The sequence below is a fragment of the Nothobranchius furzeri genome, chromosome 1 (assembly GCF_043380555.1).
Source record: "Nothobranchius furzeri strain GRZ-AD chromosome 1, NfurGRZ-RIMD1, whole genome shotgun sequence".
Taxonomy (NCBI): Eukaryota; Metazoa; Chordata; class Actinopteri; order Cyprinodontiformes; family Nothobranchiidae; genus Nothobranchius; species Nothobranchius furzeri.
This window is the reverse complement of record NC_091741.1, coordinates 91,067,646-91,095,108: the sequence shown is the minus strand read 5'-3', so window position 1 is coordinate 91,095,108 and position 27,463 is coordinate 91,067,646. Positions and strand designations below refer to the sequence as shown.

At 42.7% G+C, this 27,463-nt stretch overlaps 1 protein-coding gene across 1 annotated transcript in view; it reads left to right on the top strand.

Annotated features, from left to right (window-relative positions):
• Positions 1-3,345: 3,345 nt before the first annotated feature.
• The window catches only part of LOC107377075 (neuronal acetylcholine receptor subunit alpha-3), a 60,884-nt gene continuing 36,766 nt past the window's right edge, over positions 3,346-27,463 (top strand). The window contains exon 1 of the mRNA XM_015946484.3: positions 3,346-3,611. Within this exon, the coding sequence (XP_015801970.1) occupies positions 3,554-3,611 (58 nt within the window). The 5' untranslated portion in view covers positions 3,346-3,553. The remainder of the gene's footprint in view (positions 3,612-27,463) is intronic.

Sequence of the window (27,463 nt, the reverse complement as noted above, 5' to 3'; positions counted from 1 at the left end):
AAATCCTTAAAGTCTAACGCACACCCAGAAAGAGACAACAGATTTTTTTATATTTTTATAAGCCTTCATAATAACTGTATCTCAATTTTTAATTAAAATATAAACACACTTTTAACAATCATTTGGCACATCATAAAAAAGTGACAACATTAAATAATGTATGTACTATCTTAGTGCTGTGCAGCAGTTAATGAACATCATCATCAACTATTGCAAAGATTTAAAGAGCAAGTCACCCCCAAACCAATGAGTGTCTAATCATGCTGTAGACACGTGTAGTCAATAATTTGGCACTTCAGTGCATTTTATTAACAATTTTAATATTCTGCCTAAAACTGTCAGTGTTGCGCCCTCTTCAGGTAAAAACTCTACACTGCATTAGAATTTAAATCTGCCATTGCTATTGGCTAAGAGGTACACTATGATGTTAGCTGGTTCATTATGATGCCACAACGTTGTTGTGAGCCTGTGCGTGTGTGTTTGTGTGTGTGTGTTAGCGGCTCCGCCCTCTTGGTCTGCCTGGCAACAGCGTTTGTTTCATTTTTCAAAGTGGGAGTGGAGTAAGACTCGGATTTGGACATTTCATTGACTTTTATAAACTGATCAAGTTAACTTGATCAGGATGTCATCCAAACACAAGGATCAAATTGAAGCAGAATTTTAATTCTGACTGACAAGAAAACAAGTGCTCTGTGAGCTCTGAACATGATGAGAACACAAAGTACAGACATTTGTTTTTATTACATTTGTTTATTCACAATTTAATTTTACTTCCTTTCTTGAATTATGACTAAAATCAAGGGGAGACAAAAACAGCTGCAAATCCAACATGTTTCACCCTTAGCAAAAATGTTGGAGGACCAGTCGGGTCGCAGGGGCAGTAGCCTAAGGAGAGAGGCCCAGACTTCCCTCTCCCCAGCCACTTGGTCCAGCTCCTCCGGGGGAATCCCAAGGCGTTCCCTGGCCAGATGAGAGACATAGTCCCTCCACCGTGTCCTGGGTCTACCTTTAGGTCTCCTCCCGGTTGGACATGCTGAAATCCTCACTAGGGAGGCGTCCAGAAGGTATCCTGACCAGATGTCCGAGCCACCTCAACTGGCTCCTCTTGATGTGGAGGAGCAGCGGGTCTACTCCGAGCCCCTCCCGAATGACAGAGCTTCTCACCCTATCTCTAAGGGAGAGCCCAGCCACTCTGTGGAGAAAACTCATTTCAGCCGCTTGTATCCGCGATCTTGTTCTTTCAGTCACTACCCAAAGCTCATGACTATAGGTGAGGGTAGGAACGTAGATCAACCGGTAAATCGAGAGCTTTGCCTTCTGACTCAGCATCACTGCAGATGCAGCACCAATCCACCTATCGATCTCACGCTCCAGTTTTCCCTCACTCGTGAACAAGACCCCGAGATACTTAAACTCCACCACTTGGGGCAGGACCTCATCCCTGACCCGGAGAAGGCATTCTACCCTTTTCCGAATCAAGACCATGGTCTCAGATTTAGAGGAGCTGATTCTCATCCCAGCTGCTTCACACTCGGCTGCGAACTGCACCAGCAAAAGCTGAAGATCACGTTCTGATGAAGCTAACAGGACCACATCATCTGCAAAAAGCAGAGACCTGATCCTCAGTCCACCAAAACGGATGCCCTCCACACCTTGGCTGCACCTAGAAATCCTGTCCATAAAGGTTATGAACAGAATCTGTGACAAAGGGCTGCCTTGGCGGAGTCCACCTCTCTCTGGGAACGAGCCCGACTTACTGCCGGCAATGTGGACCAAGCTCTGACACCGGCCACACAGGGACCTAACAGCCCGTATCAGAGGGTCTGGTACCCCATACTCCCCACAGGGCCCCCGAGGAACACGATCAAATGCCCTCTCCAAATGTTGGAGGACTAAATATTTAAAATTAATTTTCTGTCTGTCAAACAAGTTAAATAGCAGATCAAACATTTGAATTAAACCCATTCTCCCTTTAAACTCAAACAGTAGAAAGTCATGTTTAGCTTTTCTCAGATGGAAACGCTCTCAAGCGGTTGAAGAAAGAATACTTGTTAAAAAAGATAAAATTGGTTCTTAAAAATGAAAAAAGGCAACATGACAGATGTTTCAACCACATGACAGTGTAACAAAAAGAAATAAAGAAATCTACATTCAGTGTGATTCTGCATCAGCTGCTTTCCATCCATCATTTCAAATGTAATAAAAAAGATCTTGCAGATAGAGTCACTGGTTCTGTTTCACTGAAGCCCACCCTGTCTCCTCTCTCATGATCAGCTGATTTGAGGTGCAGGATGTCTGCATCTGTTTCATTTTACTGATCACACCTCCTCCCTCACATCTCATGTTTTTACACTGTTGCTCTTCTTTCTCCTTCAGGATCTCCTATAAGTCACTTGTTCCTGTTATTCCACTTTTTCTTGCTTGGTTGGTGGTTTCATTTATAAACACATCATTAAATTATCAGTTTCTCTTAAAAAAGGCAACATATTGTGTCAGACTTTTGTTTCACCGGTGTGAATAAACAACTCGCAAACTATCTAATATTAAAGCATGGTGAAAATAAGCATTTTATTTAACATATGTTTGCTTCAGGGATAGTCTTGTTTATGCAGCTTGTCAAAATCAGAAAATAACATCTTGTTCTGCATAAAAACAAAAGAATGTGTGGATGTGTACGGCCATGTTTGGTATGAGGTTCTCAGTAAACTGAAACCTCGTTCTTTCATGTTGGTTATTGTTAGCTGGTCAACATGAGTGACAGGAAAAGCAGCTTAAGTATAAAATTGTAAAGTTATTTAACTGACAGATCAGTTTTTGTCAAATTTCTCAAAATAAAAATTGTACAGACTCTATAGAAAAAAATCTTACGTGAATATCAGCCTGTGGGCATAAATGCTTCCTGAGCTCCTCCATTCAGAGCTGCAATGCATCAATATCTATCCAGTATTTGAAACGAGCATCCTCTGCAGCCCCAGAGAACAGCGCGTGCTGCTTCATGATGGTTATGCCTACAAAATCAATTAAGTGACTAAACGGGTCAATTATGGCTCAGTGATGAAACTGGGAGTTGTTCTGGACAGCAGGTGTGTGTGTGTGTGTGCGTGCGTGCGTGTGTGTGTATGTGTGTGTGTGTGTGTGTGTGTGTGTGTGTGTGTGTGTGTGTGTTATGCTCTATTAACAAGGCAGTCAGTTTAAAATAACAAATAATTAACACAAATCTGCATCTCCTGAAACACATTTTGGCAGAACCCTGAAATCTCATTATTCCCGAACGTCTCACATCTGAGTCACTGTGTCAGGTCACTGTGGCTGAGGTGTGTGTGCGCGCGCGCGCGTGTGTGTGTGTGTGTGTGTGTGTGTGTGTGTGTGTAGGGGGGTGGCGGGACGAGCAGAAGTTGTCAAGTCGGCAGAGCGCACCGACCTCTCCGCCTCGGTGGCGCATCTGAAAATCATGCTTTGATCTGCAGGTTTCTCAGCTCAGAGAAGGGAATCTGTTGTTCAGCATCTCACCTTTACCCATTGAATAAAAGCACCGCCAGACTCTGATGTCTACATGAATTTCTCGGGGAAACTAACAGCCGTCCTCCTGCTGGTGGTTCTCGCAACGCAAGGTAAGACACGCACCGGAACGCAGACCTATCCTTCTCATCGCTTCTGTTCATCCTGATGGGAACGACAGGGAATACTGACAGCATTTAACACCTGAAACGGACTCATTTGTGCGCTTTTGTCACAAAACAAACTCATTTCACTTCTAATCTGGAAGGGGGAAGGCTTGATAAAACCCGCTACCCAGGGAGTGATAAACACCTACAAGTTTATTTCAGATCACCAGTTATGTTGGATTGTGTCTGTGCGGTTGTGCATGTGATCGATCTGTGGAAGCTAGCGTTAGTTTATCCCGAAATTCCTCAGGGAGTTCCGGACCGCACGTCACGCAACACACGAGCTGCTCTATAAACGCAGGGAGAGAGGCATCTCTGCCCATTGTGTCAAAATGAAAAAATAAAGAAATAAATGAACAGCAAAAAGACCCCCATAATAATAATAATAATAATAATAATAATAATAATAATAATCACAATAAGTGTCTCCTGTTCTTTTTCCTAATAAAACACCCTATCATCGTGTATGGAGTTGTGTGTGGGGGTGTTGGCTGCTGCACAATTCTTAGAAAAAAAAGGTATATTTTTTGTCCAGTCCATATACCTTTCTCTCCAACCTGACCTCCCTGGATGGCTGAGAACTTCATCAGCATGCTCCTGATGCAGAAACAGACACATGATCCGACACGCACTGAGAATAAAATCCCAGAAGAAGACCTGCAACATGATAGATTAGCCTTCAGAGCTGCTGTGACGTGTGAAACTTGAAAACTCAGATTATTTCATCCCTGTGGATGGCATTGTGGTTTATCTATACAGACCAGAGGTCAAGGTTGTAACTGAAAGTGAAAGCACTGACACTTTGTTTATAGAAAAGTTGAAAACAATATTTACTATCATGTAATTGTTATATGATCAGTAAGTGACATGAAGGTATTTTGGTTCCTGTTTGCAACATTATATTTTTGTATACATTTTGTACATTATCCTTTATTCTCCTTTCTCTTATCTATAAAAACACATCCAAGCATCCTTCTCTATTTTTATGGTGCAGCTGTCCTCTGTTCCTCTAATCTGCAAACTGTAAACTAGGTTCCTCATTCAGCTCTCCTGGGAATCAGACTAAAAATACAAAGAGTAGATTAATGCTGCAATAAAACTAAAGTCAGATTTACCTGCCTTGTCTCCTGAAAAAGCAGAATGTCACATTTTGAGCGTGTCGATTCAGATCCTGCAGCATCAAGCCCTGAAGCTGGGTGTCATTAAACAACATTTTGACACATCAGGTCATGTTTCCTGTTATATTTACATTGTTTTGGTTGATGTATTGGTCTTTGCGTGATGGAGCAATAGGATGACACCTTGTCACCGTGGGGGCACAGCACTGTAAAAATGGAAGATCAGGATGTTGAAAATACTCCAGATTTAGATTTCTCCCATCCCACCTGTTTTTGCTGCATCCTTTCACTGAGCTTCATGTTTGGAAATAATGAGAAATGTTGAGCACTGATGAAGGTACCTATTATTTAAAGGCTTATGACAACAATAATTAAAAAAGAAACACCGATTATTGGGCACTGGTTTGAGCAAAGATTATCTTACATCAAAAAAACTTTTCAAGCTTTTTCAGGTTGTGACAAGTTTCTGGAACATTAATGACCATAATTACCAAAAGCACTCATATTCATCAATGGTGTGAGTGTTTGTATTTATTTTTTGTATGTCAAAAGGTCTTTGAGGCTTGCCAGTCGTACATCAGTGTTCATCTGTCATGACTTTGGTTCAACTCTAATTCTAAAGCTTTTGGAAAAACCGCATACAGCTCAACCAGAGAGTTAGTTCTAACAACATTCATAAAAAAGCCCACCATCTCTGTCATGTGATAATCTAGCTGCAGACATTTACCTCAGAGTTGGACTTTTTTTCTATAAACTGACTTTTTCATATATATTTATTTGGTTTTTTTTTTTTTTTTTTAGTAAATATTCAATTAAAAATTATGATGTTTGTATGCTTTAGAACATCTCAGGCACTCTGGCTTCTTAAGGTGTCCAAACTTTCCAAACATTTGTAAACAATCTTTTGTCTCCAATGTTTTTCCATACAGACATGAATTAGGCATCAAAACAGATTTGTTTTGTCATTTCTTTCTAAAACTCCTACAAGACCCGTCGTTTTCCCCCAACCCCCCAAAATGCAGAGTACAAACCATTTCATTACCTCCTCCCCATCTGGTGGTGAAGACTATTTTCAAACAAGCCGCTTTCAGAAGACACATCATTCGAGCAAATCACTGTAAAACTGCCACTATGGTGGGTCTAATGAAAGTGCCATGTCGGCATGATGATGTGGGAATTTTGTGGCTTTTGTGCCACCAAGCTTGGTAGTAATATTACCACAAAGTCAGACTTGTGAAGGCAGATCACGCTTTGGCGCAACAGAGGGTATCATCATGACCATGTGTGGAAAGTCCACTTAGCTCCGGCCGGCAACCCTATTGAAAATGAAAGTAAACACGGGCGTAAGTTTTGCTTTTGTGAACAGGAACAGCTAAGGCAGCAAACTGGAGTGATGCAGAGCTCCAGGAGCTGAAGCTCAGATTACTAGGCAGTTTACGAGGACTGGATTCAATAAAAAACAAGTTTTGTCCAATCTAACAGGAAATGTGTGACAGCGTGAACCCCCCCCCCCCCCACACACACACACACACATCCCCTTTGTACCGGCATCATGTAATCTGTGAAAACACATGATCACACCATAATCCTGCCATAGTCTGACCACTTCTGAATGACCAAAGGCACCCTGATGCCGCCTGCATTGTTTTATGAAAGCGGCTACAGTCATACCTCCCATACAACATGTAATTGTGTGACCACCAGCCCTTTCTAGCGCTCACACCTTTAAAAACATTTAGACACAAATTTTAGTGTCACTGGATGCTCAATTTCTATTGGTAACAAGTCGGTGCTCCTGTGTGTGTCTTACAGGTGTGATGTTACCATGGTAACCCTAAAAAGCCACTAAAGGGAACATTAACCTTTCTTTAGATCTTGGTTGTTTTTACACTTTTATACCAGTTGTTCAGCTCAGTGACCTAGTGGTAGAGTGTCCGCCCTGAGTCTGGGAGATCAGAGTTCGATCCCTGGTCGGGTCATACCAAAGACTTTGAAAAAATGGGACCCAATGCCTCCCTGCTTGACACTCAGCATTAAGGGGTTGGATTGGGGGGTTAAACCACCAAATGGTTCCCGAGCGCGGCTGTGTCTGCAGCTCACCGTTCCCCCAGGCGATGGGTCAAATGCGGAGAACAAATTTCGCACACACACCAGTGTGTGTGACAACTAATGGGACTTTAACTTTAACTTCATTTATTCTTATGTTTTTCTGCTGGTTTTTCAAAACTTAGGCTATTAAATCAAATATTTTGCAAAAAACCATCAGAATCTATGTAATTAAGTTTGTTGTGTGCAGAGATTTAAATTCCAAGAAATGACTGCATTGGCACACCAGAATTTCTTGAATATGTTTTAAATGTTATTTAAAATGTAGTTTCAGATGTGGAGATAATGTTCCAGATGTGGTCTTCCTTCGGAAACGTCATGAGGTGTTCTTCATCTGCCTCATCCCATGGTGTAAAGCCTGCATTTTCACAGAGCCTGAAACTCAACACAGACTAATAGCTGAGAGGAAAGGTTGAGTTTCTGTGTAACACGTGGGATGGACTCCTTCAATTGGCTCTTTCGTTCCCTTTTATGTCTTTCTCTTCAGCTGCAGAGATTTGCTGCAGCTTTGCTGATTTGTCCTTGAACTGAGGGAAATTTAAAAGGCTGTGTCTTGAAAGCGTGACGGAGTCAGAGCTCTAGCAGGAGATCAGCCTGTTAGAAGTGTTGAATTTGTATATTTCAAATAGAGATGAAAATATTCTTTTTTTAAAATTTGTTCACTGATCGTGTTGGGTTTTCACAGATGTGTGCATGCAGCTCCCTACAGTACTCCCAGTAGGGGTCTGATTAGTGGGATTCAGGAGGTGTTTGTCTCACCCCATCCAGAATCTGGTGATTTGTCCCTGAAACAGAGAAAATTATGATCCTGCAGTCCGTGAAATTGGGGTCTTTTATTCAAAAATAGAATCTGGCTGAAGTAGCTTAGAGGTAGGAGATGTGTTTGTTGGGTATGTGACATTCAACATTACAGCCTGTGGGATGGATTGTGGTGCACGTCAGCATATTCTGGAGCAGGATGGGCTCCTTCACGTTTGAGTGATTAGAGAAAGATTGCATAATGCATTTCCCTGCAGCGTCTCTCCTGCACCATCACCCAGCACAAACTAGCTGAGGGAGATGTCCAGCCACGCCTGCATTGTGTTCATCCGATCCGCGTCATATTTCAGGCTTGACCCCCCTATCAGTTCTTTACTGAGCACTTTAACAGGCTGCAGCTGCATGCTGATGTTTGCCCAAGACAGGAGAGAGTGCAGGTAGATGATAATTTAAAAAGTAAAAGTCATCAAAAGTAGATGTTTAGAATCTGCTGAAGTGGTGGTGATGCAACAATGAAACATTAATTCACTCTCAGCCGCGGTAGAAATGGTTTCGATTAAGCCTCTGTTGCTTTTATCTAAGTCTATTTGCGGGGAGTTGTCGGCTTGCATCACAGCATCATGAAGCATTTTTGCTTCTGAGACTTAAATGCTCATCTGAGCTTTGCTTGGAAACGCAGGACCGCTCTCTGGTTTCACTCCCAGAAGCAATATAGTTGCATTAAAGTCTGACAGGCAGCAAGTGCATTTGTATGTGAACGTTAGTGTGCGGCTTAAGGACCGAGGCAGCTGTAGGATCTTCTTAACGCGATTGTCATGTGATTATTGCAACCCGGCTCTGGTGCACACTTGCTGTAGCGCAGCCACCACAGGCAGACGATTCTTTCCACCTCCCTATGGAGTGGCCTATCTAACTCAGCTCCAACCTGAAGACATAAGCACACATCTTTCTCCACACAGTCGTTCCTCCTGAGTCCTCTGGGGTTTTCTGGTCTTCTGCACAGAATCCAGTCACACTTCTGGATGGAAGGACAGGAGGTGAGAAACAAATGGAGATTAGCCTTAACAAGGTTCTTTAAGTGGGGCACGGGGGTGTTTCTCCTTCAGCTTTCTCTTCTTTTTAGCATTATTTTCCATTGACTGGTCTTTGTAGCTTAACGTTGATCGCTCTTGTTTTTCTTTATTTTTTGGAGAGTTTTAGATGATCACGGAACACTTCAAACTCTCTCAGGTCACCACTATATATTCAGTGCTAACATTTATATGATTTGCCTCCTGTTTCGTTAGTCCTCAGAGGGGTTCAGGATTATTTACATCTCATGCAGACGTGTGTTCTTCCACATAAACTTCAAGTCTAACAATTTTCTAATATTTACAAAAATATCCCAATCGCAAAGTGTTTTGTCTTACTTTTTCAGTCAGAACATTTTCACAAAATAGATTTTTATGTAACTAAGCTCAGTTTTTCATTGATAGGAACTTAAAGCCTTGAGGGAGAATGTCTGGTTCAGGATCCTCCAGGTCTAATCTGTTTGTCTTTATTTGTCTTTAAACTATGACCTTCAGCATAACCTTCATGCTCTGGGGCAATGTGCAGCCATGTGGGATGTGCTCAAGATGAAGGTCAGCTTCTTGAGGCCATTGTTCCTAAGTGGAAAGAGGCAGAATGCTCCTTTGGGTTGGAGTCTTGTACAGAAGTGATGAGGAAGAGTGTGTTGCTTTAGTTACTCCAGTTTGTCCCGGTGAAGATGGAGCTGCAGCAAGAGGAAAATATGACTCTCATCTATGGTCATGTGATTTAGATCATGAATGCTCTCCCAGATACAAACAGCTTTATGATGCAGGGGAGAGCTTTGAACAGAGCTGTTGCTCCTCTTCATCAAGAGGAGGCAGCTGAGGTGGTGTTGATGAGGGTGGCACCTGGTCTCCTCTATCGAGAGGTTTTCTAAAGAAAGTTGCCAGGTCTTCCAGCTGGACCTGTTGGATGGATGGAGGAGCTTAGTTTTGTTTAAAGGGAAAAGTATACTCTTGTATATAAACCCAACCACTCATTTATTTTTTTCAACTGTCAGCTTTTGTGATTGAACACAGATTTAGAGTTTAATCATGAATGAGTTTAATCATGAATACAGACTAAAAATCTAAAAAAAAAAAGAAAGAAAACTTTTGAATTCACCACAATTTTCATGTGACTGCTCTTCTGTTGATAATGTATTTCAACTTATTGTGAAAAAACAAACTTCTTAAAATTAAACATTTACAAATAATAATAATCAACTTGTTATCCCACAACACAAGACAGGTGAAGTAAATAAAAAAAATGTCTGGTGTCAGTTGGAAACTTTATTCAGAATGACTTAGCTCAGATTTAAAGAGCAAATTGCAGGTAATTTTTTTTCTTCTAATTCGTATAAAATGCTGTCCAAAAATACTATTTGAAATGCTTATTGTGGATATTTGGTTTTAAAACAGCAGTTTTCTAGTAAAAAGTGGCCTTTCTCAGCAAAGCTTCTAAAAAGGCTCTTTTTTTTCTAAATCTCAACCTCTGACTCCAAAGGGAGTTAGAAGCTAGGCACTGCCTCAGCTCAGTGTGGAGAGTGGGTATTTTTAGGGTGGAGAGGTCGTGTTATTGAGTCAGTGTGTGTGTTTACTAGTGTTGGATTGTGTTCATGTTGATAAACTACAGTTTGTGAAGGCTGTACCAACTCCAGCCTGTCTGGACGAGTCCACGGGCTTCCAGATCAGAGAAACAATGCCTCTAACTCCGTGCCCGAGGGCGTTTTGTGCAGCTGAAAAGATGGACTTCTGTAGCCCACATCGGTCAGTACTGGGGCAGGGAAGTCCGCGCTGGGCTCCGGAGATCCGTGGCGAGGTTTAAAAAAATTAAATGCGGATTTCTGGAGCTCCGATCACTGTCAGAACCAGGTGAGAACCAGGTTAGAACTGACCACCAGAAAAAACGTGTGGCTTTGTGGGCCAGTCGAGCTGGTTTATGGGTTGGAACCGGATCAGAACTGCCGCCGAGACCACCAGGAGAGGATGCACAGCTTTTAAAAATACCAACTTGACTGGCTCTCTGGAGTGTGGGTTGGATCCAGCTCACAGAAGCCCGCATGAGCTCCAGAACCAAACGACAGGCGTCTCTCTCAGCTCAGAGGGCCTCCCGAGCGAGTTTTCTGGGTTGGAACTGGATCAGAACTGCTGCGGACCTCCAGGGAAGGATCATATGCAGCTTTAAAAAATATTAGCTCTACTGGCTCGCTGGTGTCTGGGTCGGATCCAGCTCACAGAACCCCGCATGAGCTCCAGAACCGGATCACAGGCGTCTCTCTCTCTCTCTCTCTCTCTCTCTCTCTCTCTCTCTCTCTCTCTCTCTCTCTCTCTCTCTCTCTCTCTCTCTCTCTCTCTCTCTCTCTCTCTCTCTCTCTCTCTCTCTCTCTCTCTCTCTCTCTCTCTCTCTCTCTCTCTCTCTCTCTCTCTCTCTCTCTCTCTCTCTCTCTCTCTCTCTCTCTCTCTCTCTCTCTCTCTCTCTCTCTCTCTCTCTCTCTCTCTAAGCACTAAACTACATTACGTGAATGGATATTAACGAGTATGAGACCGCTGACAGACGCTCATTAGTATTAATATTATATTAACTGACCGATACTATTTTAATTGTCTGGTACATGATAGTAATCAGTACAATATTGTGATGTTAGCACACGAGTTTAAGCTAGCATTGTTAACTTACCTGCTGCTCCTCCGCTGCTTCTCCTCAATCTCTCTGCTTTGGCTGATCGTTTCTCCCTCTGGTTGGTTTCTGCTCTCTGGGGCGAGCAGCAAACTCATAACTTTATAGTTTTGGTCCATCATTATTATAAACATTTAAAGTTTCCTCTGTGTCAGAGCCAGCATTAGGGTCTATATTGTTCTCTGGATTAAGCTAACAGGACTCCCTCAGCAGACGTCACTTGGGTTGGCTAAAAAAAAACCTTTCTCACAAAAATGACTTTAAAAGCCTAAATAATTTATGTTTGTTTAAAAAAAAGGTTTAAAACGAGTTTCTAGTATGTTTCTCTAAACATTGGTCCATGGGAGTCTCTAACCTGCAATTTGCTCTTCAAAAAAATCTGGCGGTCTCGGCTCACTCCTTTCATCCCTTCACACTTAATGATATGACATAAATAATTGACTGTCATAAAAAAGGAACATTCACCTCAATGGAATCATCACATTCTGGTCATTGCCCTTTCCAACTGTTACCATCAGGCAACACATACAGACCAATGAAAACAAGAACTAACTCCCATAGAACCAGTTTTAATGTGGGAGCAATCGTGTTCCTGAATTCCCAATGAAATGTCTCCACATTATTGTCTAAGTGTGCCCTAACTAAGCAGTGCAATACAAATATGTACCAGTGCAACATTTTCATAAGTAGACTCTTCGTATTTATATGAATTGAAGAAAGCCTCAGTGTGAAGCCAAACCTGTTGGCAGGTAAAGATAATTTCTCTTACTAATATCCCGTGCCTACTAAAAGAAACCACATATGGCAAACTTTGTATTCTTATTATATTATATTTGTATGCACACTGTAGTGTTTTTTAATATTATTTTTCATTTTATTATTCAGTCTCTTTCTCAAACATTGAGTCGACTGCACTTTCTAATATTGTTCTTTGTAAAAGGTCACATTGAAGTGGACATGTTATGACTTTTTTCATAAGTTATAATTGAAGATTCATGTCATGTTTATGGAGTTCTTAGCGCCAGATCTGAATCTTCAATCATGAAGTGATTTCAGAAACTTTATCCTTAACAGTTTCAATACCTTCCAAAAAGAGCCATTTCAGGGCCCTGCAACTTAAAGGGACTTTACGGACTTTTAAATTTTTATGCTTGTGATTGCCCCCTCAGGCCAAAAGTGTAAGAGCAGCTTCAATAGTAGGCTCGTGCATGAGGCGTGCATGCTGTACGTGCACACTCCTTAAAGAGCAAGTCACCCCTTACAAGAAGCGTACTTCACTCCCACTTCATGTTTGAAAAATGCAACAAATGCTGTTGCCTAGCAGACGGAGAGGGTGGAGCCGCTACAAATAAACACACTCACGACATTGTGACATCATAATCTACCAGTTTACATCATAGCATACCTCTCAGCCAATGGCGATGTCAGATTTAAATTCAAATGCAGTGAAGAGTTTTTACCTGACAACGACACAACACTGACAGTTTCAGGCAGAAATTTTAAATTTTAACTAAAATGCACTAAAGTGCTAAAATATTGACTACACGTGTCTGCAGCACGATTAGACACGCATTTATATAGTTTATCAGAAAAAAATAGTTTATTTGGGGGTGACTTGCTCTTTAACGAAAATAACAGCTGAGAATATCCTGTGTGTGTGTGTGTGTGTGTGTGTGTGTGTGTGTGGCCCGGAGGACAGAGGACAGGAGAACGCGCAGCTAATTAATTAAATAATTTGGTTCACCTTTCTCTTCAGCACAGCCGACAAAGGTTTAAGATGGGTCAGTCCTCCTGCATGCTCAGATCATTCCCTTCCATTGCTTGAAAAATTGTTCCAAAATGAAAGTTGAACCCACATCTTTTTTATCTGTGAATTCAATGCCGTTCGGCGAGTCTCAAAAAAAATTTGGGCGTCTTACTGCAAAACAATATAACATTAATGTAAAAATGAAACTCTATGTTCGCACCCAGAATCAAACCCAGGTCTTCTGCATGGGAGTCAGACATCTTACAAGGTGAGCTGCACTCTAGTAACATTCACAGTATCTGTAACTTTTATATCCTTGATGACACCTGAAACGATGACAAACCAAAGAACGGTTCGAAGTGAAAATGGCTATTTTGTTGCTAATTTGCAGGAAATATCTAGAAGAAAGTTCTACAGAAAGTAGCTAAGGGTCCTCAGAATTGTAGTTAGGTTTGTCACTAGGCGTTAGGAACAGCGAAAAAGTCGCTGAGTTGGCACTACCTCTCTCTCTGCTGCTAAAACTACGGATAGCAACTGCTACGGGCGATGCCTGAGAGTGAACGCGCATGAAGCAGCCTGCTCGACCCGAGCAGCTCTCTTTTTCTGTGATTTTACAGAAAAACAGGCAATCACAGTAAAAATGCCAGGGCTCATTCTACAGGACCAGGGCATTGCTGGAGAATGTATGAAGAAGACATTTATTACTTCTATACATGTTTTGGCTGTCAAACTTCCATAATGTCCCTTTAAGAAAATTACATGGATCTGACCACGCCCACCCATCTTTCACTCAGGCTGCCATAAGTTTAGAAGCTCCAATATCGGGGAGGGGCTCAGAGTAGAACCATTGCTCCTCCAGCAGCAGCTTCGTCTCGCACATAAGATGTGATTTTGTTAAAATTTCCCCGTTGGTGACATCACAAACAGCGACCTTTTGAAATTACGTGTTCATGGCACATAATTCCAAAAATCAGACACTGACAGAAGAAAGACAGAGGGATTTTTTTCCCACATTTGGAGTGTTAATTGAAACCCACGTGGCAGCACAGAAAGATGCAAAAGGTGAGTTTTGGGTTGTTCAGTTTAATTAGCACCCTTATGTTGAAATAAGAGTTTTTTCCTATTACAAGTTGCCATTTAGTGATCTGTATTGACTCAAAAATTGGGCTGGATGTTATAGAAAAATTGTGTATCGATAAAATATTTTTTACATTGATCAGTATCGATAATTAATGAAAAACATTTTTAAAATTGTAGAAAATATATTTACTTGCATCCCTGGCCATTTTTGGTATTTTTTTCTTTTTCTCTGCTTCTTTGTCACGATCCATGACTTACCCCACGGCTGGAACTAGTGGAACGGAAAGCAGGAAGTGGTTGGCTGCTCCAGGCGTGGGTAGAGTGCCCCAGAGAGGAGCAGGAAGGTTGACGGGAGCGGGAAGTTCTGCTCCGTATGAGAGCGGTAGATTCTGCCCCGGATGGGAGTACGAGGTTTGGCTCCAGGTGGGAGCGAGAAGTTCAAAGTTTGTCTTTTTGGGTAAAAGGCTCAGATCTTGAGCTTGAATGACCCTCCATGACTGAGAGCATCTGGAAGAATGTTTCCTTTTTTTAAATGTATTTATTTTTATTTTTTACCATGTCCTGTCTGGCTGTGAAGCAAACAGAATTAATGTCTGAATGCTGGTGACAAGCCTTATAGATTTACTCTCAGGTGGAGCATCAAACCTTCTGCTTTTAATGTCATGCCTGATGCTTAAAACTTTATTGTTATTGTTTTTTGAATGCTTGTAATTCCGACCAGACACTGAGACAGAGGTGAAAAAGAAAGGAAGAGACAAAGGGGGGTGGGGTGGGGGGGGAGGCTTGGTTCCACAAAAACAAATAATCAATGACGAACAAGAGTCTGCTTCTAGACCTGCAGAAGGAGAGAGAAAAAAAAGAAAAAGAAAAGGGACACACAGCAATACAACAGGAGCAAGCTATCACTGCCTCAACCTGATGAGGAAATTAAAAACATTGTTTTACTGAACAATCACGATAATAAGTCACAGTGCATTAAGTGCCAACCACAGCCGGCATGTGTTGAACATGCCCAAGTCCATACTTATGAGAGCACCATGTGAGCACCTGTGTGCGTACACGTGCTTGTATATGTAAGGTTTCTCTATTGGAGTGTCCAATAGAGAGTGTGAGGGGCCACAGATCTGCCCCCCAAAGATGCGTAGGAGATGGAAGGAGCTCCAAGTCTCAGAGATCCAGGAGCTGCCCCAGAGCGCAGGGACCCCAGGGAGATTGCGACCAGAAAAGCCCCTACACCCCTCGTGAGGCGCAGAGGATTGCCCCGGGGGGCCACAACCTTCAGCCTGCAGAGTCCTGGGGGATATCAGCGGCAAGCACACAGGCCCGCCCGCAGCCTCCCACCCCTAAGCTGGCCGAGCCCGGAACCCTGCGACCCGGGACCCAGGGGCGACCAGCCCCGCCGGGGACCCAACAGAGCCCAGGGACCCAGTTCCCACCAGGCAGCCACCAGGAGTAATCAGGCAGATGCTAAAAATCTTAAACCCCCTGACCCGGGAGCCGCGGACACTCAGGCAGACCAAGGCACCACACTCCACACCAAGTATGACAGGGGGAGGGGAGGCGAAGATGTATAGCAGCAAAACAAGTCCCAGGAGAGGGGAGGAGTCAAATGCCCCACCTGACATATACAGTCATACATTAACACAGTCATACACTCCCTCCCTCATGCTCACATATACACATGTAGCACCCAATTCAAGTAGCTCTGGATTAACCCTCGGTTAAGATGGTGATAGTACTATGAGTGGGGCCCTGGGTACACTAATTAATCTTATTGGTAAACAGGAGAAACAATGACTAACCAGTTTTAACCTTTTGTCCTTAGAACCTTATGTTGACGGTGCCTCCACTTAGTGAAAATAATATGAATTCTGTTTAATCTTCACCAAGAATAATGAAATAATCTAACATGTTAAACCTCCTTTTTACATTTTTAGTAACCCTTATCACTAATAAACTCTGTAACTAATAATGGCACAACACAAACTTTAAATCCAAGATGTGAAATTTAGTCAAACAAAATATGATTTAAAATTAAAAAATACAATATTCCAAGTTTTGAAATGTTTCCTTACAATCCAATGGAAGGTTTTTCCCTCTTCACAATTCACAGTCAAAATTTAGAAAACAACACTTTTATCCAAAATATTCCCTTTTAAGTTCAGTTCAATTTTGTTTGTAACCTTTGTGAGCTCATTCACTGAAACTGTTGCAGGCCTGATCGTTGCTTGGGCTCGTTGGGCCAGAAAACACACAAATGGCCGCTTCACTTGATAACCAGTAGAAAACAAAACGCACGTGCTCAGGTCTACTCACGAATCCTTTGGGCTAAGTGCAAGGCAAAGGAGGGGCAGTCTTGGTTGGTGACTATGCGGCCTCCACTCGGCAAGGTGGGCGGAATTAGCGGAATACCCGGGCTGCTGAGTACACTGGAACAACCACTCAGAACTCCTATCCACAGCAGAAGAGTCCAGAGAATTCCTCTCGGTCCACTGTGCATTAGAGATTACTATTTAGTTCCACAGAATAAGCTGTATTTTACGTACTCGACATACATAGCTATTACAGGCTCTAAAATGCTAACATGCTAACTCGCGATTAGCACCATACATTTTAAGTACTTATACATTCCATTTAAGCTCAATGCTAACTCCACATTCAGTACTCACTCATCACAGGGTAAAACAGTCCATAACAGGAACGTAGACTCTGCATCCACAGCTATTATTTCACTATTCTTCCATTAGCTCTGGTACACAACCTCCTCCCGCAACGTGCTGCTGCCGAATCTCACTAGCTTAGCTGTTTTTTTTCCTTTCGCCTCACTTAGCTCCCGCCTCCCTTACGTCTGATTGGACAGTAGGTTTACATCAACCAATGGGATAAAAGAAAGTACAAGATTGACAACCCAAAATGAACTTGTAAAACAACTTGAAACAATACAAAGTTTTCCTTGTTTCACATTAGATAAACCTTTAGTTTTCTTGTTACTTATAACTCCATGAACACTCAAATTATGATTGACTTCTATTTATTGTGATTTTAAACACATTTTTAACCATTTGAACTCCTTGTTTTTTTTCCAAATATATGAAATATTTACAATAAAGGCTTTACACCATATTTATATCCTTTTAACCTGTAGGGTCTAGAATAGATATTTGAGACCAGGCTACACCCTCCCCGTCTAAAACATTTAGATGTCCTCATCTAATGCAGGATTTTAGACTTTGGCTCAGAGTAGTACCTTGGGTATTTAGAGTGTTTTCCATTATGGTTTTTATCTCTGGTGCTACTGAGGTTCAACTGTATGACCATGCCTTGGTGTACAATAGTCACAGGCTCCTCAGACTGCTTTCCAGGTTTGTCATAGGTCAAGCGGATTACTGGTTTCACCTCTCGCTTTGACTTTCGAGTTTTATGTCTTATGGTAGTCTCCAACTCCTCTTCTGTGTCTGCCGCCGTATCACTAGTATCTCCTCCCACATTTGATGGCTGGCATTCCTCTTCATGGGAACTTTCAGAAGGTCCTTCCTCCAATTCCGGTTCACTTTCAGATGAGGGGGAATTATCAGATAGAAGAGGTTCTGTGTTAGGTCTATCGGGTCTGACTTCATGTCTCTGAACATGGTCACTATTAATGGTGGGGTACTTGTAGACATACTCGTTCTCAGATTCGGAGTCTGGCAAGACATCAGATAATTGATCTTCTTGGTCCAGTATCAGACGCCTGTTGGCATGACGGCTTCTGGTAACTGGTGTTCTTACTCTTTCAGGTGGGACTGAGTTGATTCTGACAAGATAACCGATAGGTAGCAGATGGTCTCTGTGTAGAGTTTTGACACCTCCAGATCCTTGTTCCGGTTTTACCTTGTACACAGGTAGGTTCGGCAGTTGTGCGATGACAATGTAAGGTATTGACTTCCATCGGTCTTGCAGTTTGTGTTTACCAGTAAGGCCAACATTTCTTATCAGGACTCTGTCTCCTTCTTGTAATGGTTGGTCTCTTACTCTTTGGTCATTACGTGACTTGTTCGAGTGTTTCTTCTACTGTGGATAGGTCCTCCTCTTCAGGCACTCCGACAACTAGAATGGCATGTGCCTGATCGAGCCCTTCACCTCTGCACCAATTTGCAAGATTCGGTTGTGAGACATTACTTTTAGTGGCCATAGTTTAACAAGTTACTGTGTAGGGGAAAAAAAAAAGATTAATTGAAGTTGCTTTTTAGGACCAGTGTTACTCTTAGTTACTTTAAGGTTACAGCAGATTTAGTGGTAACTTAAAATGTAGATAAAACAACAACAATCCCAGCGGTGCCTCCAAATGTGTAGCACCCAACTCAAGTAGCTCTGGATTAACCCTCGGTTAAGATGGTGATAGTACTATGAGCGGGGCCCTGGGTACATTAATTAATCTTATTGGTAAACAGGAGAAACAATGACTAACCAGTTTTAACCTTTTGTCCTTAGAACCTTATGTTGACGGTGCCTCAACTTAGTGAAAATAATATGAATTCTGTTTAATCTTCACCAAGAATAATGAAATAATCTAACATGTTAAACCTCCTTTTTACATTTTTAGTAACCCTTATCACTAATAAACTCTGTAACTAATAATGACACAACACAAACTTTAAATCCAAGATGTGAAATTCAGTCAAACAAAATATGATTTAAAATTAAAAAATACAATATTCCAAGTTTTGAAATGTTTCCTTACAATCCAATGGAAGGTTTTTCCCTCTTCACAATTCACAGTCAAAATTTAGAAAACAACACTTTTATCCAAAATATTCCCTTTTAAGTTCAGTTCAATTTTGTTTGTAACCTTTGTGAGCTCATTCACTGAAACTGTTGCAGGCCTGATCGTTGCTTGGGCTCGTTGGGCCAGAAAACACACAAATGGCCGCTTCACTTGATAACCAGTAGAAAACAAAACGCACGTGCTCAGGTCTACTCACGAATCCTTTGGGCTAAGTGCAAGGCAAAGGAGGGGCAGTCTTGGTTGGTGACCATGCGGCCTCCACTCGGCAAGGTGGGCGGAATTAGCGGAATACCCGGGCTGCTGAGTACACTGGAACAACCACTCAGAACTCCTATACAGCAGAAGAGTCCAGAGAATTCCTCTCGGTCCACTGTGCATTAGAGATTACTATTTAGTTCCACAGAATAAGTTGTATCTTACGTACTCGACATACATAGCTATTACAGGCTCTAAAATGCTAACATGCTAACTCGCGATTAGCACCATACATTTTAAGTACTTATACATTCCATTTAAGCTCAATGCTAACTCCACATTCAGTACTCACTCATCACAGGGTAAAACAGTCCATAACAGGAACGTAGACTCTGCATCCACGGCTATTATTTCACTATTCTTCCATTAGCTCTGGTACACAACCTCCTCCCGCAACGTGCTGCTGCCGACTCTCACTAGCTTAGCTGTTTTTTTTTCCTTTCGCCTCACTTAGCTCCCGCCTCCCTTACGTCTGATTGGACAGTAGGTTTACATCAACCAATGGGATAAAAGAAAATACAAGATTGACAACCCAAAATGAACTTGTAAAACAACTTGAAACAATACAAAGTTTTCCTTGTTTCACATTAGATAAACCTTTAGTTTTCTTGTTACTTATAACTCCATGAACACTCAAATTATGATTGACTTCCATTTATTGCGATTTTAAACACATTTTAAACCATTTGAACTCCTTTTTTTTCCAAATATATGAAATATTTACAATAAAGGCTTTACACCTTTATATCCTTTTAACCTGTAGGGTCTAGAATAGATATTTGAGACCAGGCTACACACATACAACCTAAGACTCACAAAAATGCACGCCAGACACCCACTCATACTCCCCATACACACCCTATTCACTCTGGTCCTGGTACTGCTGCACATTGGGTACAGCCATCACGGTTCCCAGAGTGCGACCCTTTCTGCTGGGGTGCTGTTGAGCAGGCTCCCCTGCCCAGCACCGAGCAAAGCAACCCACCACCCAGACCCCAGCCAGACGGCCAGATCCCCCTCCGAGCCTTCAGCCCCGGGAAGCCAAGCGACAACAGAGGTGTGCTAAGACCCCTAGTCACCCTCCGCCTGCTCCAATACAGTGTCGGTGCGTGTTGATGAGGTGTATTCGTGGCTGTGGTGAGCGGGCAGTGCAGGCATCGTCTGGCCTACGCCAGCTGATGCCAGCACACCACCCCTCTTCCCCCCACAGCCCTCTGTGTCTAAGTGCAGATTAAAATTGGAAGTGGGCACCGGCACCTGGGATGAGGCTGAAAGATCCCCTTGCCAAATGCCCTTGTATGTGCTTATTCCCAAGGCCCTAAGTGTGTGTTTGCGTGTAATGTCATTGGAGGAAGTGTTTAATGTGCAAATAAAAATGGGGGAGGGGGAGGGGGGGGGGGGGCTACCACAGGAATGCGGAAATGGGTTCATACCCGCAATCCCTGACTTGTCCATGCCCCAAAGTCCTATGTGCATGTTTGTGTGATGATGTGAGGGAGCAGGTGAAGAAAAATGTGTGGGAATGGGGAGGAATGGCTGGTTGGCCTAAGCCCTCCAGGGAGCCAGCTCCCCCACTGGCCCCAATAGGCACCTCCGTTGCCACAATGTCACCCAGGGCATGGATACCCCAGCCCATCTTGCCAGGGCCCAAAGCAGCAGCATTGCAGACCTCCACGGAGTCCGAGGGAACCGACGCAGCCCCACCCCAGCAGAATATCTACTCCCATCCCTGCATTTGCACAGCTTCCAGAATATATAAGACATAGGACATCCATGTAAGGTTGGGTCCTCTCCCTCCTGGACATTCCCCTCCCCCATGATGGACAGCAGAGGAGCCAAGGTCTACCCGTGGTCCCTGAGCCCGGGTCAGGCTCTGCCGCATGTTCCCGTCTTCTTCCCCGCAGCATACGTGTCAGGACCCAACCCCCAAGGCCCCGTCCAGATCCCCACATGGGGCCAGCCAACCCCACACCCTGAGCCCCCAGGCACCCACCCAGACCGACTGAGGGGCATTGCAGCCGCCAGGCAGCAGCCATGGCCACCGCCAAGACCCCCAAGGGGCCCCACTCACAACCGCCAGTAGTCCACCCCAAGGCAACCCAAGCACCTCCAGAGGGGGGCAGCAGCGCCCCAGTCCCAGACGCCTCCAGTGAACCCACCCTCAGGGAACGTCCGGATACTCCAAACTCAGACCCTCCACCCCACCACCCACATCTTGAACGCCATCTTCCACTCGTCACCCTCTCGGATGCGGAGCAGGTGCTAGGCATTACGGAGATCTAATTTGGTAAAAATGGTGGCTTTCTGGACAGGATCAAAAGTGGATGATAACAGAGGGAGAGGATATTTGTTCTTTATTGTGATTTGGTTAAGCCCTCTATAATCAATACAGGGGCGCAGGGAACCATCCATCTTAGCAACAAAGAAAAATCCTGCTCCAAGAGGAGATGTAGATGGGTGAATTATACCGGCGGCTAGTGATTCTGATATGTAGGTGGCCATGCTTTCACATTCGGGCTTAGACAAACGATATAATCTATTAGAGGGTAATATAGCACCTTGTAGAAGATCAATACAGCAGTCATATGGGCGATGAGGTGGCAGAGATGAGGCTCGGTCTTTACAGAACACAGCTTGTAGATCGTGATATTCAGATGGAACCAGAGACAGATGGGGAGGGGTCGGTGTACTGGAAACTGGAACTGGGACAGAGAGGTTTGCAGACAGGAGGCAGTGAGATAAGCAATACGGGCTCCAGGATGAAATCTGACTTGTCTTCCAATCAATGTGAGGATTATGGGTGACTAATCAGTCATGACCCAAAACAACCGGAGTTTGGGGCGAAGGGAACACAAAAAAGGTTAAGGTTTCATGATGGTTACCGGAGATTAACAATTTTATTGGCGCTGTCTGGTGGGTGATGGTGGTTAGAGAATTACCGTCCAGTGATGATGCCCTGATAGGGGTGGTGAGTGGGGTTGTTGAAATGTTGAGTCAGTCCACGGTTGTTTTGTCCAGAAGGTTTCTCTCACAACCTGAATCCACCAAGGCCTTAGTAGGAAAGCAGTCCTGATTAAAGGAGACAGAGCAAGTTAGAGCACACCGGGAGGATTTGTTAACCATATTACCACCCACCAACACTCCCAGAATTATTGGTGGGCTCTCCCTTTTGGGCGAACTGGGCAACTAGATTTCAGATTTCAGATTCAGATTTCAGATTTATTGGCCAAGTAAAATTGCATTTACAAGGAATTTGTCTTCGGTAGATGTTCGCTCTCTAAAACATACAACAACCATAATAAATGAGAATAAAAATACCTAAAAACACATAAGAACATGTATACCCACACACATGTTCATTTACGCACACACCTATATACATATATACATACCCACACACACACGCACGCACGCGCACACACACACACACACATATCCATAAGCATATTGATTAAGTATTAAAAACTATAGTAAAAGGAAGGTAAAATAATCTACAGATTCAGGAGAGAAATGGCTGAAGGAAAGAAATAGAAAGAAGAAAGAAAGAAAGAAAGAAAGAAAGAAGAAAACTAGATAGGAAGTGACCGTACTGGCCACAATAAAGACAAAGTCTGGAGGAGAGTCGGTGTAGTCTTTCTTCTGGGGTTAGACTGGCCCGGCCTACCTGCATGGGCTCCTCCTGTGGGACCGAAACATGAATGGGTTTTGGGGGTGATGTGGATTGGGCAAATTGGTTTGGCAACGCTGGTGGATAACATGGCTGGGCAGGTTTTGGATGGCTTCTTTGCCTCTTCTCAATATGGACAGCCAAACTGATCAGGTCCTCCAATGTTTCCGACTCGGGGCGGAAAGCTAGTTGATCCTGTAAGTTGTTATTGAGGGCTTGGGTGAATGCTCCTTTAAGGGAGTCTGGATCCATCTTGGAGGTGGTAGCAAGGGTTCTAAAGTCTATGGCAAAATCTAGCAATGTTTGTTTACCTTGATTCAGATTCCATAAGGTTCTTGAGATCTCTGCGGATGTCTCAGAATTGTCAAAAGTGTTCTTAAATTCAGTGGGAAAATTGTGTAATGTGCTTTTAAGAAAATTAGGATTGCGACTTTTTGCTTCTGCCCATTGTAGGGCGCGGCAGCGGAGCAGATGTAGGAGATCTTTATTGGGTCACTGATGTATGTTTCAGGGAATGTCTCAAACGTCAGTTTACATTGAAGAAGAAAGCCTCGAACTTACCTGAGTGAAGTTGCCCCCCCCCACCTTCGTCAAATCCAACAAAAGTGGTATCAAACCATTGTGCTACGTTTGTGCTGGTTTGTGCTGCAAAAATTTTCGTTTGTGCTACTATCATTTTAAAGATATTAATAAAAAATTTCTGGAGGTCATCAGAGGTCAACCAGCCCCCCCCACATTAATGGAATCAAACAAAACTGGTGTCAATCAACTGTTCTACGTTTGTGCTGGTTTGTGCTGCAAAAATTGTCGTTTGTGCTGCTTCTGTCTTGAAGATATTAATGAAAATGTAAAGGTCAAAAGGTCAACCAGCCCCCCCCCACCTTCTTCAAATGCAACAAAAGTGGTATCAAACCATTGTGCTACGTTTGTGCTGGTTTGTGCTGCAAAAAATTTCGTTTGTGCTACTTTCATTTTAAAGATATTAATAAAAATTTCTGGAGGTCATCAGAGGTCAACCAGCCCCCCCACATTAATGGAATCAAACAAAACTGGTGTCAATCAACTGTTCTACGTTTGTGCTGGTTTGTGCTGCTAAAATTGTCGTTTGTGCTGCTTCTGTCTTGAAGATATTAATGAAAATGTAAAGGTCAAAAGGTCAACCAGCCCCCCCACCTTCTTCAAATACAACAAAAGTGGTATCAAACCATTGTGCTATGTTTGTGCTGGTTTGTGCTGCAAACATTTTCATTTGTGCCGCTTTCATTTGGAAAACAAAAGTTTCTAAAGCTCAACCAGCCCCTTTCTATAATCTCAAACCTTGGCTGAATTCACCCCGGTAGGTGTCTGATGGAGAGGTTTCCAGGACCCGGAAATGCAAGCGGGGTGATTGGACAGTTTGAACCGGAAGCTCTTGAGCGACTGATGGAGGAACAGAAGAAACAGACACAGTTAGCTTATCATTTAACTGCCGGATTATGGATTCTAATTGGAACAAATGTTGGTTTGTCTTGGACTGATACTCGAGAAGGGACTGGATGGAATTTTCGTGTTTGGATAATGTTGTGGCGAGGGCCGGCGGGAGAGATTCTGCGAGTGGGTCGGAATTATGGCTGGATGATTCTGTCATGTTGGGTTGTAACTTTTTGACCCATGACATGCAGAATCATACACAGAGACAGAAGGTAAGTAAAAAAGGTTTATTTTTGTACGGTGGAGGTGGAGATGAAGGTCAGAGTTCGGGTGGTTCCTGTGAGGTTCTAGAGCAGAGACAGGAGTGAGTAATTGCAGATTGACAGCGTAAGGGATATAAGTTTGTAGCTTACGGTTTCCTGGTTGTTGGTAAAGGCTTAGAGAATTATTCCAGATAGGTGTGCCTCTGCATGGTATTAGTGAAGACTCTGTCAATTTTAGATACTCCCACCATGCTGCCAGAGAGGTGCTGATATTAATACTTTTGAAGCCTTCATGTTTTCTTATGATTGAGCTAATAAATGGTAAGTCTGAAAGCTTTATCGTATTGCAAAGTGTTTGTTCTATATCTAACCAGGACTCATCTAGTGGGTTATCTTGCAACCATCTTAGTATAAATTGCAGCTTGTTTGCTAAGAAATAAGGATCAAAGTTGGGTGGATCCAGTCCTCCTCTATCTTTGGTCTTCTGAAGTGTTTTTAAGCTAATTAGTGGAGGTTTATCCAGCCAAAGGAATTTAGTAATTGAGGAGTCCAGAGATCTAAACCAGTCAGCTGGTGGCTTGTTTGGGATCATTGAGAATAAGTAATTTATTGTGGATAAGACCATAATTTTAATTGTAGCAACCCTCCCCATGAGTGATATCGGTAAGGATTTCCATCTTGTAAGATCATCTTCCACTTTCTTTAAAAGTGGGATGTAGTTTAGTTTGGTTAGATCTGCTAACTTGGGAGATACATTAATTCCCAGGTATGGGATATTCTCTGACTCCAATTGTGTATTAAGTAAATTGACAAATGAGAAATTAATTGGTAGAACTGTGGATTTTAACCAGTTTATAGAGTAATCTGAAACTCTTGAAAAAGAGTTTTTCAGTTCTATTGAATGGGAGAGAGGATTGAGAATTCTGGAGAAAGAGTAAAACATCATCTGCATAAAGACTGATCATATGTTCTATTTTCTTACACTTTATGCCTTTAATACCTGTTGTTTGCCTAATTGCTGCTGCTAGTAGTCCGATAAAGATAGCAAACAGTGAGGGGGAGAGTGGGCATCCCTGCCTGGTCTTCCTCTGAAAACAGAAGCTAGCTGATATTTGGTCGTTTGTCCTGACACGCGCAGTTGGTGAATTGTATAATGTTTGTAGCCAGTTTATGAAGAAGTTCCCAAAAGCAAATTTATGTAAAGTTGCAAATAAGAACTTCCAGTTAACTCTATCAAAAGCCTTTTCTGCATCTAGAGATAATATTCTAGTTTCTATGTTTCTACTTCAAGAGAAATCTATCAAATTAAGTAATCTACGTGAGTTTGTGGATGACTGTCTACCCTTAATGAAACCAGATTGGTCAGGGCGTATTATAAAGGGGTAATGCTTCCAGTTTTTATGAATGATGTAGGGAACGTCGGCAAGCGCCGGTGAAGCAAGGCATGATGGGAGGTGATCGAGTCCAGATGGGTCAGCTGGGAGTGGATCCGGCAGGAGTGGATGTGACTCTCTTCCCGCTGCGACCTCTTGCAGCCTTGTGCTCTGTTTTGGTTTGAGAGGGGAGGGCCTGCTGACGTAGCGTGCCCGAGTCTGTGGTTTTGATTGGTTAGGAGTAAGTAGTGAGTCTAGTATGCTGCTACCTGATAGGTTATAATGAAAAAAGTAAACTTTTTTTTATCAAAGTTTTATCGACCCATTACTAGACATACTGAACTGTTGAATTATCGTCCAGCCCTACTCAGGAACTTTTACTCAGCTCGACATCATTTATATAATTCTTTACCTTTGTATGGATCCTGTAACTGTACTGGTCTGTGTCGGGGATCCACCCCTCAGCCGTGGAGTCATAGTCAAGTCAGTTTTTCTTTCTGGTCGATACAAAGAAAACACATCAGCACTGCTCCTGCAGCCTCGATTCTCCACCTCATCTAAAGAATAATTACACCCATCGAGTCACCCGATCCACTTCCATCAATTATATAATTTCCCTCCCTCCACACAGCACTTTGTGGTTCAAAGGTCTTTGATGAATGGAGCAGCAAGCTAAATACTTTTATTTGTGACAAAGACGAGATTCACTATTTGATGTACAACTAACGTTAAATGGGAATGTCTTTCCAACCATGTTAGAAATCAGGAAGTGTTTAACCCAAATGTGTGATGGAACTACTAACTCAACTATTGTTTGAAGGAAATGTTTTTTTAAAGACATTTTATCCCAAAAGGATGAAAAGTTAGGGATTTGCTCTTGATTGGATTCAGACTGAGTCCTGATTCAGTCAACGGAGCTGACGTGTGATGGACGGGTCTGATCCAGCCCAGCAGCAGGAGAGATAACACAGATTCCCTGCAGTTGTTTATTTCTGATTTATTTCTGAGTGTAAAGATGTAAAAGTTGTTTCTGTCATATCTCTTCTTGCTGCTCAAATATAAATGTAAAACATATCTAAGAAATCACATGGCTGACCTAGCAGCCAGAATTTTTTATGATTACTATAAAAGTACATTAGAAACTTGTTTTCTCTTTTTCCCTTCTTTCTTTTAAACTGATGGTCTGAGAAACTAATGTCTGGTTTACTCAAATCATGCAACAATAGAAATAATCAGAACTTTTACTGACATTGAGCTGCAGCTGATTTAGTGCACACCTCCTCATACAGCATGGTTGCAGCAAATGTAAGAAGGACTTATGCATCATTCAGCTTGTCACAGTCAGGGCAGCTAAAACCCTGGGGGGGCACATACGTGTTATGTAGCTTTTCTGTGCATGTTCTCACTGTCAGTTTAGTCCTACTATCTCCTCACACCACTGTACCCCTTTCTGGGCATCTCTTCTTGTTCTCACACATTCTGGTGTATTTCTGGAGAGTAATTAGTTCCTTCAGAGCATCCAGCTC